This window comes from Myotis myotis, unplaced genomic scaffold (assembly GCF_014108235.1).
Source record: "Myotis myotis isolate mMyoMyo1 unplaced genomic scaffold, mMyoMyo1.p scaffold_m19_p_3, whole genome shotgun sequence".
Lineage (NCBI taxonomy): Eukaryota > Metazoa > Chordata > Mammalia > Chiroptera > Vespertilionidae > Myotis > Myotis myotis.
Genome location: NW_023416335.1, coordinates 208,366,902 through 208,382,916, shown reverse-complemented (window position 1 = coordinate 208,382,916; position 16,015 = coordinate 208,366,902). Strand labels below are relative to the sequence as shown.

General features: G+C 43.9%; 1 protein-coding gene across 1 annotated transcript in view; it reads left to right on the top strand.

Moving 5' to 3' along the window:
* The first annotated feature begins 7,974 nt into the window (after positions 1-7,974).
* The window catches only part of ENTHD1 (ENTH domain containing 1), an 82,452-nt gene continuing 74,411 nt past the window's right edge, over positions 7,975-16,015 (top strand). The window contains exon 1 of the mRNA XM_036301863.1: positions 7,975-8,323. Coding sequence (XP_036157756.1) covers positions 7,975-8,323 — 349 coding nt within the window. The remainder of the gene's footprint in view (positions 8,324-16,015) is intronic.

Below are 16,015 nucleotides of genomic sequence, written 5' to 3'. Positions count from 1 at the left end.
CTGATAATGAAACATTTGAGAGTCGCTGAAAGAGAAGGGTGTTAAAAACTGTGAGACTGGATAAAGCCGCCTAAAGAATAAATACAGAGAACAGGCTGCTCCAAAGTTGAGAGGTCAGAGAAACGAAAAGAAACCAGCCAAAGAGATGAGAAGGAGCAGCGATGCCCTAGAAATCAAGAGAAGAAAACCTTGCTGACTTCTATAAAACTCTGAGTTTCGGGGGTGGGGAGGAACACACCAAGTTATTATTGTAAAACGACGTCTGTGTTTGGCGAATACTACAGTATTGCAACTAAATTATGGTGCCCCCAAATGGAGGAAAGCAGATAAAAAGGACCTCTTACATAATGGCACTTTAACGGAGTTAATTCCACTCGGTAGGTAGCACTACACTTATGCAGAGCCTGATCCACTCCCTTTTAAATTTATCCAGAGATTCAGTCTAAAAGGAGAAAATGAATGGGTTTAAAATGCCCTTCTCAAAATACAACAGGGAGACTTGTGATGGAGAGTATCAACAGAGCTCAACATCAAGGACCAAAGATTAATCCTTAGGGTAGGGGAAAGGGCACAGAACTGGACACAGCACATGTGCGTTCAAGTTCCAGCTAAATCACTTGCTAGCTGAATGCTACTTGAATAACTGTGGGCCATGATGTAACCTATTTGTTCCTGCAAACTCAGCTCAAGTTCACCTACTCCAGGAAGCCTTCCCTAACTTTGTAGATTCAGACAAATCCCTTTTTTGCTCCCATATCACTTTATCCTTGCCCTTTTATATATCAGCAACCTATTATAATTGCTAATTTATTCCTGCCTCCTCTAGGAGATATTAGACTATAATTTCCTTGTATTCCGTGGCTCAGCAGAGTGCCTGGCACACAGCAGGTGCTCAATCATGCAGAATGAATGCATGTTCCCCAAGCTCACTGCCTCAATATGTAAAATGGGATAATTAATGCCTACTTTTCAGAGTTCCTTTGAAATTTACATAAGATATGCTTAGGAAAAAAATCTTCATAAACTATAACTCCATATATAAAAGACTTGTGTTTGTCCTCCTCCTCTCCCCTTACTTTATAGACTAGCCCTTTAGCATGACATTCATGGTCCTGGACAATCTCTTTCCTGGCCACCTTTTCTATTTCGCTCTGCTGCTACCCCACTCCTCCATATTACAGCCGGCTAAGTAATATTTCAAGCAGACCAACTTCTTTCGTATTTCCTACATTTTAGATGATACGTACCTAACTATCTGTCAGCAGAAACAAGGTGGGCTGTTATAATTATAATGGAAGTAGTAGGAACGAAAAACAAATGTTGCCTGCATCTACTAAGCATTTTCCTATTCTCTGAGTCCTTTCCCTCCATCCTCGGAGAATGCTGACGTATCCCACTCCGCCACCAGCGAGCTTTCAAACATAGGTTTGCTTATATTTCCGATGCCTACTGGATAAAACCACCTAGCAGCATGGACAAGGTCCCTCATGACCTGGTTTTCCTCTGGCCACGTCATCTCCCGCCGCTGTTCTGCTAACAGCCGGTGCCACAGCCATAGTAACTACAGTATTGGCAGGTTTCCCAAGGCAGTAAGCCCGCTCAGCGTTCAGGCTTTTACACACGAGGGGTCCTTAGCCTCCAACGGCCTCCTCTACTTTGCTTATTCAATGACCTCCCTGTCATTTCTTAAGGTTCAAATCCAATGTAAACGCTTCGGTGAAACCTGCCCTGAAACACACCCTGGCATCATTAGATGCCTGCTCCTCTCTTATGACGCCGCCATACACGTCTCGTCACAGTCTTCAGTGACGGTGGCTGTCACTCCACTTCCTCCAGCCTGCACCCCCCGGGGCACTGGATCATGCTTACTGCTTGGTGGGGTGCCCGGCACCTAGTGGGTGTTCACTAGAGACCAGGGGAAGCTTCCAGGGCCTACCGCGGGTCATCACTGGGGGCTCTCCGTCACTGCCCATCACGCACACTGCTCTTCCCATCTCTAGACACGACTTTTTTACATGCTCTGTCCTTTGAGGTGGACATCGGCTGCGGATGGCGCTTCTCGTCAGTTCACATTACACCAACACAAAACTGTAACATGTAGTCTTTGAAAGGAGACGTAGGGCCGCACCACATTCAACAGACTGTCCAATGAAGACATTTACCTGCGTCCCACCGGATCCCCGCAAGCTGGGTGTAACCCCGCGCACCCCTCGCGCTCGAGGTCCTGGGAGTCGCACGCACCAGACCGAGGAGAGAAGGCAAGCGAGCGAGCGACCGGAAGTGAGGATCCGGAAGTGAGGGCCGGAAGTGGGAAAGCGGAAGTGGGACGGGGCAAAGGCACTTGGGCCTGGTTGGAGGCGGCGGGTAGGTCTGGGGAGCCGCGGCCTTGAATTTGAGTGGGAAAAGGTCCCGACAGGAGAGCTGGACTTTCTGCTCAGGTAGAGTCCCTTTGGAGGAGGGGGCGGTAACGGAGGTCGGAGGTCGGAGGTTGGCGTGGAGGGGCCGCTTAGCTCCTGTCCTGCTGGTGCCGTCCGAGTACCGGTGAAAGGGGGCCGAGATCCGCACAGTCTGCGTGAGGGAAGGTCCCTGCCTTGTGACGCCATCCCATCACTCCCGCTTTCTAGAAGCTTCTCCGCGCCCAGCCTCCCCGTCCAAAGTCCATTGAGAGCTCTCAGAGGGCAGTCGCTGGAAGTCGATTCCCTATCAGCCAACACCCTTCCCAGCATCTCCTTTCTTCCCTTAACCGTCCTGCCTGTGATGAGTCCTTTGGCGGCGGCGGCGGGGGACCTGAGGCCCAGAGAGGAGGTGGCAGAGCAGGGCCTCCCATCCTGCCTTTGGGATCCTTGTTAAACTAATGAGATGAGACAGGTGCACGTGAGCTCGCAGCAAAGCGTAGCCGGTGACTCCGGAGGGCGGTGGTGGTGGCTTGTGCGCCGGATCTGCTCCAGTTCCTAGAATGGAGCCCGTCACATGGTAAACGCCGGAAAACGAATAGAGTTCGTTAATGAACACCCGGGAGGGGATCCGACAACGTTCTTTCCATCGGGACAGGTACATCTAATGTCACGGTGTTCTCTTATAATCATTTTATAGGAACCGTCTTGGTCAGACCTTATTTCCTCCTGAGCTGAACTCATGTCTACAGGCAGAACCTATACAAACACACACAAGAGCTGTTTTCTGCTGATGATCGCGCTGCCCTAAATCCATGTTTCTAGAGATGCTTCTTGGCACCCCGCCTCTTTGATGTGGTTCTTGTTATGGTATTCTGTCTTTGGAAAAAGGCGTTTCAGCAACTCAGTCCTTTAGCCTCAATTTTAATACCCAACACGTTTTGAAAACCAATTTCCCCCCTAACTTATTTGGTGCCAAGACCTGAACTGAAACGAGCCATTTGTCTTCATTTATTCCATGTATTTATAGGTTTTGTTTGCAGTCGTGGTAATGTTTGACTGTTCGTAGTGGCCCCACACCCTACTGTGGGTATCATGACAAATACATATGTACAGATATGTAGTGCAGGCATGGCATTACCCTTCAAAAGTAAAAAATTAAAATTAAAAATTGAGTTCGAATTCTACAACTCATCTGGCCTCAATGGATTTGGATAAGAAATGTCACTTGATAAATTAAATGTATTGATCCAGGCAAAGTTGTGGGAGGAAACAGCTTTTGGCAAAGCATTGTGGAAGTGGATAAACCTAAAAAGAAAAGAGACCTCTTCTACTTCATTTGTTAATTTTGAAGTTATTTAATGGGAATAGATTCTTAATGATATGTTTTTAATGTAGGGATTGTGTTTTATATTTCTTACTAGAGGCCCAGTGCACGGATTTGTGCACCAGTGGGGTCCCTTGGCCTGGCCTGCGGGGGTCGGGCCAAAACCAGCTCTCTGACATCCCCCAAGGGGTCCTGGATTGTGAATGGGGCACAGGTCATCCCGAGGGACCCCACCGGTTCATGATCAGGGCCGGATCACAATCGGGGCTGGGGAGGGATGGTGGAGGGCTCTAGGGCGTGTCCGGCCAGTCTCACCCAGTCCCAATTGGCCTGACCCCAGCAGCAAGCTAACCTACCAGTTGAAGCCTCTGCCCCCTGGTGGTCAGTGCACAACATAGCAACTGGTCGACCAGTCAAATGGTTGGAGGGACAATTAGCATATTAAGCTATACACACACACACACACACACACACACACACACACACACACACTCTAGGGGCCCAGTGCACAAATTTGTGCACCTTGAAAGGAACTGTGGTGGGTCTCAGCCCATCCTCCATGCCCCCACCCAGCTCCTCTCACTGCGGCCCCAGGTCCCCTGTCTGCTGGCAGCCCTGCCCCTGCCACCACTGTTCCCATGCACTGATGTTGACGGCCCCGTTCACACCCGCTGATGGTGCTGAGTGATTGGGGTCAGTGCCAGCAGTGGGTGTGAGCTGCAGCTGCTGCCCTGATCACTCCCCAGGAGCAGGGGGAAGTGGAAAAGCCCTCAGGGGCAATTAGGGCTGGCAGCCGCCACTTGAATCCGCTGATGGCGCCAAGCGGGGGGTGCCAACAGCTGCTCTGGCACTGACTGTGGGTGTGAGCGGGGCCAGCACTAGCAGTGGGTACGAGCGGCGGCTCCGGCGCCAGTAGCAGGTGTGAGTGGGGCCAACGCCGGCAGCAGGTGCGAGCATTGGGCAGGACTATGGCGCGTGGGAGCAAAGAATTTTCAGTAACTACTAGGGGCTTGTCCTGATGACAGTTATTGGCTCCCTGCCTTGGTTTGGCACCCCCGCTCACCTGCTCCACCAGCCCACTGCGGCCGACACCTGCCATGTTCTGCACATGGACCATGGTGGTCAGTGCACATCATAGTGACTGGTTGGTTGTTCCGATTGTTCCACCGTTCAGTCTATTTGCATATTAGCCTTTTATTATATAGGATAGATATCTCCCACAAAGCTGTGTAAGTGGTAGGTATTAAATATTTATTGATTTGAGAACAGTTGCTCAATACTCTAGAGTTTTACTGGACAATTACAAGAGCTGGGTTATATTTTTAAAATGTCATGTTTATAATCTAAAGATATAGAATCAATGCTGGTTTATCCCAAAGCAGAATCATTCAACCATTTGGCCACTCACCCAACACCTGTTTCTTGAGTACCTACTATGTGTGCTAGGTACATGTTAGTCAATAGGATTACACTGGTAAATAAGATGGACAAGGTCCCTGCTCCCAAGGGCCAGTCTGGTGGTGGAGAAAGCCAAAGAGCAAATGACAAATACATATGTACAGATCATGATAAGTCCATAAAGGAAATATACCAGGTGCTAAAAAGAGTTTGATGGGAAGACTTAAGTAGTTAGCAAGGTCAGTGAAAGCCTCTCAAAGGAGGTGACATAGATTTGGTATGAAAATTTACCTTTTGGGGGCACTAATTTTGTCTCATCATTGTGATAATAATATCAAGTGTTTGATGATTTGAGTAAATTGAGTGTTTGCATGTAGTCAGGTGTCTAAAACACATAATAAACCAACATATAATTTACAGCTACAGCTAATTGAACTTCTTAGGGTGAACACATCAAGAGTAGGATCATGTCTTATATATTCTTTATCTTGTTACAAAGTACCCTATGTTAATAAATGATACTAATTCATGTATCCAGATATTTTTCTTTTTGGTTTTTCTAATGGTTGGAAATGTATTTAATTTTGGTATGATGCCAACAACATCCATTTTAAACTACTATCTGTATTGAAGGCTATTATTTAGGTAGTTTTCTGGGGCAGAAAATTTATTGAAGAAAACATTTTTTTAATTTAAAAATGCAGGTTAGAGAAAATAGGAAAGCCTAAAAATTAGGGTTTTGTCCCACAAAATATAGATAGCTCTCCAAAAAGAAAAAAATGGTTTTTTAATGACTATTGTTCAATTACAGAAGGGTATGATTCTAACAGGGTGTTGTTTTTTTTAATAGCATTGTGAGGAAACAGATCAATATTTGTTGCTCTAAGCCAATGTCACAGTGCATCTCTACATTTAGGGAGCTTGGTAGAGGGGAAAAAAGGACAATAGAAAAAGAAAACTCTCAGGATTGAAAATTTTAATAACTTATAAACTGGGTTTTTGCTGCAGTAGTGAGTCAGATAAAAATGCTTGTATTTGAAGTGAAAATGAGGAAAAATCAGAAAAATTAAAAAGCACACAACTTCTTTTTTTCTTCCTGGTTTGATGATAGTCTCTTTCTGAGAAATCTTAATTAAACTGATGCATTTTCTATCTTGCTTATTTGAGGATGTGTTGTATTAAAAAAAAGATTATCTCTTACTTTTAAAAAAAGGACATAATAATTCATTTAGGATGCTTCTGAAAATTTATATCTTCCATAAGTACACACACAGGAATTAATAAAGCCTGAACTGGGAGTTGAGAAGGTCAAGGAAGAGAAACAAAACAAAATTAAAATAACAAACACATTTGTTATGGATTTTAACCATTTTCTTTTGTATGTATACACTTTCTCTAGGAAAATCTAATTATAGATTGTGGAGGCTTCATTGAGTCTAGATGCTCACAGGGCTTGAAATCAATTTGGTGTGTACTATTTTGGTGGTCATCAGTGGTGATCACTACGGAAATTGCAAACTAATCAACCCACCTTAATACAAAATAATCAAAAAGAAGAAAGGAAAGAGTTTCATGTAACCTGAGAATTGATCATTCACAGCATCATTTAAAGTTTTGGGGCTGCATACCCCTTTTAAGTTTTAATGTTGTTGTTGTTTTTATCAACCTACATGGGACTTTCTTTGTGTACTTGTTTTGAGATCTGAGAGAGACATGCCTGTCACTTCAGATTTTAGGAAAATTCTTATACTGTTTGAATCATACTGTTCTAACCTCAGACTTTATTTTTTAAAGTTGAGTAAAGAAAGTAATTTAACCTTTTCCTTGAATGTACTGGTCTTACTAGGACCAAACATTGCTTTAGTACCATGAGTCAGATGTGGAGTCCACTGAGGTGCAACTATTTGTCTTAATAGTTGGTGACCCTTCCTTCCCCCTTTTGATTGACAAGAAAGCAGACCACATTTAGATCTGATTCTAATGGCCTGTAGTTCTAAAAAGAATATGACCATAGGGTTACTTGGTGACTTTAAGATTCAATTTTCACCATCTTAATTACTTTTAGAACTTAATATTTTTATATATGACAACTAATCTTACGCATGATCTGTCAGAACCCAAGTTTCATTTTCTATTTCTTTTTTTGGTTAATCTCACTCAAAGGTATTCTTCCATTGATTTTTTAGAGAGAGTGGGAGGGAGGGGGAGAAACACAGAGAAACATTGATGTGAGAGAGATACATCAATTGGTTGCCTCCTGCTCGTGCCCCAACCAGGGCCTGGGATTGAGCCTGCAACCGAGATATGTGCTCTTGACTGGAATTGAACCTGAGACCCTTCAGTCCAGGGCCAATGCTCTATGCACTGAGCCAAATCAGCAAGGGCCCAAGTCCCATTTTCTTACACTAAGTTGTCCACTGTCCATGAAATGCTTTGTAATAATTTTATTTCTGGCCAAAGAGGATGAATGATATTTTCTGCAGGAACCATTAGGACTAGAAAGACCAGTTATATTGCTCTAAATTAAGTAGGCCAATCCCTTATGAGAGATTATCCCATAATGACCGTAGAAACATTTATATATACCCTCAATTCTGGCTGATGTAAGTGAGGGGCTGATTTAGAAACTAAAGTTAGATTTTTTAGACTGACTTGTTCAATAGACATTAACTTACATTTTTGTGTGTGCTTTTCTTTGCAGGAAATTGATGCCTTGTCAAGATGATGATTAATCATTTGTATTTGGGAACAGCAGAAACAGGGACCAATGACCTGACAAGGGTTTTATAAAGCAGTTACATACACTCCTATGCCATTGCTCTCCTCTCCTATCTCACCTTCAAACTTGTCTTACCTATGGCATTCAGGAGGCAAGTGAAAAACTTTGTGAAAAATTACTCAGAAGCTGAAATAAAAGTCAGGGAAGCAACTTCTAATGATCCTTGGGGTCCTTCTAGTTCCCTGATGTTAGCTATCAGTGACCTGACTTTCAACACGATTTCTCTCTCAGAGATTATGAATATGCTATGGCAGAGACTAAACGACCATGGGAAGAACTGGCGCCATGTGTATAAATCCCTTATGCTAATGGATTATCTCATCAAGAATGGATCTAAGAAAGTTATTCAGCTTTGCCGAGAGGGGTTCTGTAAAGTTCAAATACTAAAAGATTTTCAACATATAGATGAAGCTGGAAAAGACCAAGGTAACAGTTAAAGAAGTGTATACTGTGTGCTAATAAAGAGTAGGAGCTTGGGAGGGGATCATTTTAAAACAGGAGCTGGGGAAAAGTTGTTCTTAAACGTATTAGCTACCTTTCCTCTGGGACAGTTGTGGTTTCCAGTTTAATCCTTTGTGTTGTCTCTTGAGAGCCTTAGAGGGCAGCATTTTGGTTTTTTCCCCCAAAAAGGATGTATAAAACTAACACTTAGGTTCATGATAAAATAATACCTCATAGAAAATGAGCAAAGTGAATAAAACAGGAGGTATGGCAAATGGCTAAAATAATGTCACTATAATTCATAACTATAATTAGATTGGACTTTAGTCATAAATATAAGGAAATGTTTCCAAAGTCTATGGAATCTTCAAAGACTAGTATATTCAAGTGGTTTTATGAATATAAAATCTAGGTCATAAAATAATTTTGTCAGTGGAGGAGGGGGTGAAATAGGGAAAGGGTAAATAGAATACTGAACTGAGATTATTCAGTAGTGCCTGATTTTCTACAATGGTAAAAAATCAGCACTTTCTCCCCATCCAATGTAAAATTATTATTTGTACTTAAAGTGAATAATCTTACGAATAATGAGAAAAGGATATAATTCAGTGCAGTGTGTATGTTACCATAAGTTTACAGAAAATTGTGCAGAAAGTACAGAGATCTTGCATACCCTTTCCTACCCTCACATGGTTTCACCTATTGAACATCTTGCATTAGTGTGGTACATTTGTTTCAATTGATGAATCAATATTGATGTACTAGAGGCCTGGTGCACGAAATTTATGCACTCCCAGGGGAGGGGTTCCTCAGCTTGGCCTGCACCCTCAGGGGATGTCCAACTGATGGCTTAGGCCCGTGGTCGGCAAACCGTGGCTCGCAAGCCACATGGGGCTCTTTGGCCCCTTGAGTGTGGCTCTTCCACAAAATAGCACATGTGGGTGTGCATGTACAGTGCGATTGAAACTTTGTGACCCAAGAGCAAAAGCCAGTATTTTGGGGAAGAGCCGGTATTTTTTTTTAAGATATTTATTGATTTTTACAGAGAGGAAGGGAGAGGGATAGAGAGTTAGAAACATCAATGAGTGAGAAACATCGATCAGCTGCCTCCTGCACACTCCCCACTGGTGATGTGCTCGCAACCAAGGTACATGCCCTTGACCGGAATCGAGCCGGGACCCTTGAGTCCTCAGGCTAACACTCTATCCGCTGAGCCAAACTGGTTAGGGCAAGAGCCAGTATTTTGTGGAAGAGCCACACTCAAGGGACCAAAGAGCTGCATGTGGCTCCTGAGCCGTGGTTTGCCGAGCCGCAGTTTGCTGACCACTGGCTTAGGCCCACTGTTAGTCGGACATCCTTAGTGCTGCCGTGGTGGCAAAAGAGGCTCCCGCCACCGCTGCTGTGCTTTGCCAGCCATGAACCCTGCTTCTGGCTGAGCAGTGCTCCGCCTGTGGGAGCACACTAACCACCAGGGGGCAGCTCCTGCATTGAACGTCTGCCGCGTGTCATAGCAACTGGTCGTCCCACCTTTCAGCGATTTGCATATTAGCCTTTTATTATATAGGATTATTATTAACTAAGGTCCTTAGTTTACATTACGATTCACTCTGTACTACGGGTTTTGAAAATGCATGCATAATACTAGGGTGTGTGTCACTGAGCCAGTCACTGTTATCATATGTATCTACCGTTCTGTTATCATATAGGATAGTTTACTCAGTAGTTACTACCTTATAAGTGCCCTGTTCTCCACCTATTCATTCTCCCCTGCCTCACCCTCTTGAACCCTTGACAACCAACAACTGATCTTTTTACTGTCTCCATAGTTGGAATCAAATGGCATGTAGCTTTTTCAGACTGGTTTCTTTCATGTAGCAATATGCATTTAAGATTCTTCCATGTCTTTTCATAGCTTGAGAGACCTAATTTCTCTTTTTGTCCTCCACTTTTTTGTTGTTGTTAATCCTTACTCAGTATTTTTCCATTGATTTTTAGAGAGAATGGAAGGGAGGAAGGGAGGGAGGAGAGAAGGAGAGAGAGATAGAGACAGAGAAAGAGAGAGAGAAGTCCTTTAAAACTCAATTAAATATCGATGTGAGGGAGACACATTGATTGGTTGCCTCTCTCATGTGCCCAGTTGGGGTTGGGGATTGAACCTACAACCCAGGTACATGTTGTTGACTGGGAATCAAACCTGATGCTCTGACCACTGAACAACACTGGCCAGGGCTTTTCGTAACTTTTTTAAAAGCAGCGTTATTGAGATACGTCATATACAGTATAATATAATTCACCCATTTAAAGTGTACAATTCCATGGCTTTGGTATGTTATTTTTAAAGCTCAAAATATATATAACATGAAACTTGCCATTTTAAATGTACAATTCAGACATTAATTACATTCTCAATGTTGCATAACCATCTCCACTATTAAGCATACGTCACCTGCTCACTTCTAATCTACTTTCTGTCTCTCTCACATCAATGTTTTCCCTCTCACCCCTCCTCCACTCTCTAAATATCAATGGGGAAAAAAAAATAGCCTCGGGTGAGGATTAACAACAAAATAACAAAATCTTTGTTTAAATCCTATAACAATATAGATTATTGATTTATAGAAAATCCCATAGAGTTCTGTAGAATACTGATTTCATTTGGAGTGAATTTGTTGTGATTGTTCTTTTATTGGCTATTAACATATTTTTAAAAAAATCTATCTTGGAATTTTAGTTTTCAGCTTATTTTGAGTGAGATGTTATTCCCCAACCACTCCTGTTCACTTTTCCCTTTATGTTAGTTTTTTAGTTCCTGCCACCCAGCTTCCTTTGAGCCTTCAGTATAGCCCTTATAAAGGTAGCTCAGGGCTCCTGCTTGAGATAATACTAGGGTGTGTGTCACTGAGCCAGTCACTGAGCCAGCAGGTGGCTTAGTTTAGTTTCAAGCCTTAAGGCTGCATGTGTGTCCTCTTGCTTCTAAACCCACAACTAAAAATAAATTATAGCCCAGGAAGCTATTGGGGAATTTTTTTTCCCCTTTCTTCTAAGACTTCTCTCACAAACATGGATAAACCCCTAACATCAAAGAGTGAGACAGTGCTGATTCCCTGGCACCTGAGGAGCTGAACTCCTGGTGTCAGATCAAGAGCCCAAGAGCCTGTGGCTTCAGCCCTGCTCACTGCCATTTCATTTCTCTCATATTTCTGGATCATGGAGGTTTTTATCTTGTTTTTGAGACTGATGATGTCTATTATTGCTGTGATTTTTGGAGAAGAGCAGAGGGTAATTTGAAGCATGAACTTACTGTGCCAACTGGACTGAAGATTTTTTAACTTGAAAATAACTTAATGTTTGGGATACTTCTCCCCTCCCTCCCATCCCCTATCCCTGAGGCATTGTGAAGGGCAGATTGGAAGGGAGGCTAAAAATCCTATATAATAAACCCTAATATGCAAATCGACCTAATGGCTGAATGACGGGTCGCTATGATGTACACTCACCACCAGGGGTCAGACACTCAACACAGGAGCTGCCCCCTGGTGGTCAGTACTCTCCCATAGGGGGAGCACTGCTCAGCCAGAAGCTGGGCTCACGGCTGCTGAGCGCAGCAGCAGTGGCAGGACCCTCTTCCGCCTCCGCAGCAGCATTGGGGAGCAGGCCTAACCCAGCAGGCAGACATCCCCTGGACTGAAAGAGGGAGCAGGCCAGGCTGAGGAATTCCCCCGCCCCCAAGTGCATGACATTTGTGCACTGGGCCTCTAGTAAGTAAATAATTTAGAACACCACAGGCAACAAATGATGAGGGAGATGGAGTGGAGAGAATGGGCTTAGAAGATATTTAGTATGTACAACCAATAGACATACATTATTGAATTTGAAGAGGTGAATGCTCATATTTCTGGCTTAAAATGGAGATAAAATTCACTGAGAAAGGAATATGGGGAGAAGAGTAGATTTTGGTGATTCAGAATGGAGAAAGGAATATTAAGATGTTTTGTAACTACTGTGTGAAGCTCAGTACATACTGGTATAATTCTAAAAGTCTGGTCTGTGTCTTTCATGCTGGTGCATCTCAGTGCCCAAGATCTTTGAATTTAGCATGCTTCCAAATCTCTTCACTTGATATTCAGTTATGAACTTACATAGACGCCTTCTCTGTATTTGGGAAGTTTTTCTCAGCATATTCATTCACTCATTCATTCATTTAACAAGCATTAGGTATTTCTTAAGCAAACAAGTGTAGTTCTGGCCTTGAAGGATGTTATACATTGATAGAGGAAAAAGGCATTTATCAAATAGCAATTACAAACAGTGGAAGTACTATAAAAGATAAGTGTAGCGTGAAAGTGGGGCCTGACCAAGTTGGGCCGGTGGAAGCGGGTTTTCCTCTCAGAAAGGCTTTATGAAGAAATGAGGTCCGAGCTGTTCACTCTGCCAGGTGCTTTCTCCTGGTACATCTGCATAGGTGGCTTTTTCTTGCTGTTCAAGACTCAGCTGATGTGGTACTTCCTCAGCAAGACATTTCTTGACCACTCCCCAAATTAATGTTTAGCACGTCACTCTTCTTTATCTCCTTTAAAGTATTTATTTTTCTCTGGATTTATCTTGTTTAGGGTCCTTGTCTCTTTTTTTCTTCACTTGTGCCCCCACTCTTTAGAACATTTTTTGAAACATAAGTGTTCAGAATGTTTAAATGTGAATAACCTTGGGTATTGGTCTGTTGCGTGGTTGTTCTGATTTGCATATCCTCAAAGTCCTCTGCTTTGAGTTTGGTAGGAGGACTCAGTTGGTCTTCTACTTGTTCACTTTTCTATCCTGTTGATCCTCCCCTCACTCTACCTTTCTAATGGGAGTTGCCAAGGGTAACATCTCACTCTCTGGCCATACTGATGGGCATGTGACTTGCTAGCTGGGACAGAGTTATTCTCCTGGATTTTTCAAATTTGAAGGAAAGAAGAGGGAGACTTCTCAGGTGGCAGACTATGAGGTGAACCTGGAGCTGTTTGTGGCCATATCCACATCCAGATTGAAGAAGCTGGTCTGCAGCAGGAGAAAATGAAGGCATAAAACAGAGAGAAGCAGAGGTGGGAGAGGAGAAAAGAAAGAGTCCTTCCTGGTAGTTTTCCAGTTTCTGCTTCACTTGGACCTGAGGCCCAATTGCAACCCGTGGTTTTTCCATGCCCTTTGCCTTAGCCAATTCAAATTGAGCTTCTTTTGCTTATAGCCAAAGATTCCTAATTAAAAATAGTATATAATTTTATTTTTACTTTAACCTTTACCTCAACTAGCAAACTTTTCATCTTGATGTGTTTTATACAATATCTTTGGATATTGATCTCTTACATAGTATCTTGTTTCAGAGAAGCCATATTTTCTCCCTCTCTCTGTTTCTCTATATCTCCCTTCTTTACCCTCTCCTTTTCTCCATCGCTCTCTTTTCTTTCTCTCTCTCTGATACAAAGAAGTTACTGCCTAAGATTATCCTATTTCCAGTAATAGTCTATTTTAGTTCTGTGTCCTCTTTCCTTTATTTATTTATTTATTTAAAATTTTGTTTTAGTGCTTAAAATATTACAAAGAGCAGTACATATGTCTCCTCCCCCCCCCCCCCCATTGACCTTCCCCTGGCCTCCCCTTTCCTTTATTTAAAAACATATTGGTTAGCCTTGGCCGGTGTTACTAAGTGGTTAGAGCGTCGACCGAGCCTTGAAGGGTCACAGGTTCGATTCCCTCCTGTGGGCAGGAGGCAACCAATAGATGTGTCTCTCTCACATTGATGTTTCTCTCTCTTTCTCCCCCTCACTCCCTCCCTTCCACTCTCTCTAAAAAAAAAAGACACAAAAACATGTTGGTTGGAGGTGAAGTACATGCCATCTTATTTTTATTATTATTATTATTTAACCCATCCTTGAAACAGACTTATTGGGTTCTTGAAATTTTTCACTTTCAACTTTGATGCTTTAGAACAGCCAGGTTTCTATTCTTCAGCATCTCAAGGACGGAGGGGAGGTAGCCAGGGCAGTGGGCAGCCGTGAACAGGAAGTTCGTGTCTGGGTGATTTCTTCCCAATTTTCTGTCAACTCCTGTGATTTGACCTTACTGATGCTGCAGATTGCTACTTCTTAGGCAGCTAGGTTATAAATTGGCTCTCATTATCCATTCATACTATGTCAAGAAGGAAATTCAGATTTTTGGTAATTTGCTCCTTTTATTGATTCATTCATTCAGTAAATATTTATTAAGCATCTACCATTGCAGTCACTCTTCTAGATGATGAAGATGCTGGATGAATGGGATTCTCTGCCTTAATGGAGCTTATATTCTAGGTGAGGAAACAATAAACAAATCCTATCTAATAGAAAAACATGGTAATTAACTGTAACTTCGCTACCCTTCCCATTGGCTAATCAGCGAGATATGCAAATTAACTGCCAGCCAAGATGGCGGCCAGCAGCCAGGCAGCTGAAGCGAACATGAGGCTTGCTTGCTGCAGTGATGGAGGAAGCCAAGGTTCCCCACCTGCCGCAGCCCAGCTCTGAGCTCCGGATGCAACAATGTTGCAATTATAGAACCTAAACAAACCCCAGGTACCTACTTTCAGCCAGTGCGGCCTCAGAGCTTAGAGAAGCCAGTGATGGCAACAGAGTTTCAATTATAGAATCTAAACATACCCAGGTACCTGCTTTCAGCCAGCAACGGTCTCAGAGCTGGAGCCGGCTCTCAGCTCCAGTGACAGCTATAGAAGGTAAATAAATCCCAGAATAAAAAAAGAAAAAGAAAAAGGAGAGGCTGGGAGCTTCAGTCACCTGCCAGCCTGAAAACAGCCCTCAGCCCCTCACCCAGACTGGCCAGGCACCCCAGTGGGGACCCCCACCCTGAAGGGGGTGTGACCAGCTGCAAACAGCCATCATCCCCTCATCCAGGCTGGCCAAGTACCCAAGCGGGACCCCCACCCTGATCCGGGACACCCTTCAGGGCAAACCAGCCGGCCCCCACCCATGCACCAGGCCTCTATCCTATATAGTAAAAGGGTAATATGCAAACTGACCCTAACAGCAGGAGGACTGGGAATGACTGATCACTATGACACACACTGACCACCAGGGGGCAGATGCTCAATGCAGAAGCTGCCCTCTGGTGGTCAGGGCGCTCTCACATGGGAGGAGCTCTGCTCAGCCACAAGCCAGGCTGATGGCTGCCAGTACAGCAGTGGTGGTGGGAGCCTCTCCTGCCTCCTCAGCAGCGCTAAGGATGTCCGACTGCAGTTTAGGCCTGCTCCCTGCTGGCAAGTGGACATCCCCTGAGGGCTGCCGGGCTGCCAAAGGGATGTCTGATTGCCATTGTAGGCCCAATACCCCGGGGAGCAGGCCTAAGCCAGCAGGTGGTCATCCCCTGAGGGGTCCCAGACTGCGAGAGGGCACAGGCCGGGCTGAGGGACCCCCCCTTACCCCCCCCCCCAAGTGCACAAATTTTTGTGCACTGGGCCTCTAGTAAATATATAATACAATATTAGATAGTGATTATGCCAAGGTGAAATATAAAGTAGAGCTTGGGAGGACTGATGGGCTGGGGCTATTTTAGAGAGGGTGAGCAGAGGGAAGGCTTCTCTGAGAAGGTGACATTGGAGTAGAGACCTGAATGAATCAAGGATCTAGCCATGCAAAGAGTTCCTGGTAGAAG